Consider the following 2,422-nt stretch of genomic DNA (forward strand, 5'->3'; position numbering starts at 1 on the left):
GATAAATAAAATGTAAGATAGGTAGATGATAGATGATAGATAGATGGATGATAGATAGGAATCTACATCTAGATCTATATATGTTTTCTCTGTGTAACTATAGTCCACTATAATATACAGGAATATTATTCAACATTAAAAAGGAAGGAAATTCTGATGTATTCTACAACATGAATGAGCCTTGAAGATTTTATGCTGAATGAAATAAGCCATCACAAAAGGGCAAATACTGTTATGATTCCACTTGGATGAAGTACCTAGAGTAACCAAATTCACAGAGAAAGCAAGAATACTAGTAGTTGTCAGGGAATGTAGGGAATATGGGAGTTAATGTTAATGCATACAATTCCAGATGGGGAAGATAAAAAAAATCTCTGAAGAAGGTTGGTGGTGATGATTGCACAACAATGTGAATGCATGAATCACTGGACTGGACAATTAAAAGTGGTTAAAATAATAATTATTAGCTATGGTATTTTACCACAATAATAAAAAAGGCACCAGTAAACACCCTTTAGTTACATTCCACCTTAATGCTTAAAAGCATGAATGATAATATTAGATAGATAGTCACATAGATGATAGATTGATCTTCATGGCTTTTTCTTTATTACCAACATACAAATATATATTAACAAAGAGAAACAGCAGGGGAAGCTTCTTTCAGTTGTACCCTAAACTGTTCCATAAGCAAGAGTAGGAAAGTATCCATCATTTAGTTCTCTAGAGAAATCTTATTTTGTTTATGATGTATGTCATTTTCTCTTCTTTTTCTCTTTCTATTGTTCACTCTCTCTATTTTTAATTATCCTCCAAAAGACATACAGATAAAAGGAGATTAACAATTTGTCCTTCAATATTTAATAAATGACAAAGCTGAAATAACTTGTTAGATTAGAATTTTTGGAATTCACAGACATGTAGTAAGCAAGAGAACTTTCAGGCAGTAGATGCGATTCAACTTGCAGGAGTAAGAGCAGCAAGTTATCTTACTCATATCGTCTCTTTTATTTCATTCATTTTGTCAATCCAACTAAAATCAAGCAACTTTGACCATTAATGTCCTAAGAACGCGCTCCCGTATTTTCTTGGTCCTTACTCCATACACAATGGGGTTGAGGAAAGGGGGCACCAAAAGGTACATATTTGCAATAAAAATATGGATATGTGCAGGCACATTCTTCCCAAAACGGTGAGTGAAAATGGAAAAACCAGCTGTGGAATAGAACACAAGAATAACACAGACATGTGATCCACATGTGCCCAAAGCTTTAAAGCCAGCTTCTCGGGATGGCAGGCGGAATACAGAGCGAAGGATGAAGGCATAGGATACAGCAATGAGAATGGCATCGCATGAGCCAATGATAGAAGCCATACTGAGGCTATAACTCTTGGTGGCCCTTATGTCCATACACGCCAGCTTCACCACAGCCATGAACTCACAGTAAGTATGGGCAATGATTCGTGTTCTGCAGTAGGGCAGCTGTTTGAGCAGGATGGGATGTGGAGAAAAGAAAGCTATTCCCCGAATCACCACAATCATACCCATTATGGTGATGCGAGCATGAGTGAGAATCGTGGTATGACGCAGTGGATGACAAATGGCCACGTAACGGTCAAAGGCCATGGCCAGGAAAAAGCCTGATTCCATAGCAGTAAAACTGTGAATGAAGAACATTTGGGTCAGGCAGGCATCAAAGGCAATGTCATGGGCTCCGAGCCAGAAGAGACAGAGCATTCGGGGCAGGGTGGATGTGGAGAGGACCAGGTCGGTGATGGAGAGCATGCAGAGAAAGAGGAACATAGGCTCATGGAGGCTTCGCTCTGCCCTCACCACGGCCAGGATGGTCACATTCCCCACCACAGCCACCACGTACATGGAGCAGAAGGGAATTCCAATCCAGACATGCAGGTGCTCTAGTCCCGGGATGCCCATCAACAGGAAGGTGACAGGAGAGGGACGAGAAGTGTTGAGAGGAGGCATGTTGCTTTTCCCTTTGCTTTTTGTCACTACTTCTGAAGAGGAAACATGGAGGTTCAGTTCAAGAAGACCCTTAATGATTTGTTGCTAAAAACAATTCAAGTCATAATCATGTGTATTTAAATTCACTAGGATAATGATGCTAAAATTGGTAATAACATACCAAATGACAGAAGTATAGAAAGGTAATACTTACTATATTAGGGACCTATATGTCACCTTGTCCATTCATTTGCAATGAAAGATTCCATCTTTAGTCACACCTGTACTTAGTTCAATAAATATTTACTGAGAGGTTACTGAGTTTCTTCCTTAAGCTCTCATTCAGTATTTCTCTCAGGTCAGTGAGTTTTCCATAACTGGAAGTGATCTAGCAGAGACCTTGTGAAAATATCTAGGAGTTATTGAAAGGACCCTTATAATCCACTCTGCCATTCATGT

The 2,422-nt window shown here is 39.1% G+C and overlaps 1 protein-coding gene across 1 annotated transcript; it reads right to left on the reverse strand.

The window, feature by feature from the left end:
• Positions 1–1,039: 1,039 nt before the first annotated feature.
• On the reverse strand, positions 1,040–1,984 carry LOC116598273 (olfactory receptor 52D1-like). Its single transcript, XM_032356828.1, has one exon. The coding sequence runs from the start codon at positions 1,982–1,984 to the stop codon at positions 1,040–1,042; it is 945 nt and encodes a 314-aa protein (XP_032212719.1).
• Between the last annotated feature and the right edge of the window lie 438 nt (positions 1,985–2,422).

This window comes from Mustela erminea, chromosome 9 (assembly GCF_009829155.1).
Source record: "Mustela erminea isolate mMusErm1 chromosome 9, mMusErm1.Pri, whole genome shotgun sequence".
NCBI lineage: Eukaryota > Metazoa > Chordata > Mammalia > Carnivora > Mustelidae > Mustela > Mustela erminea.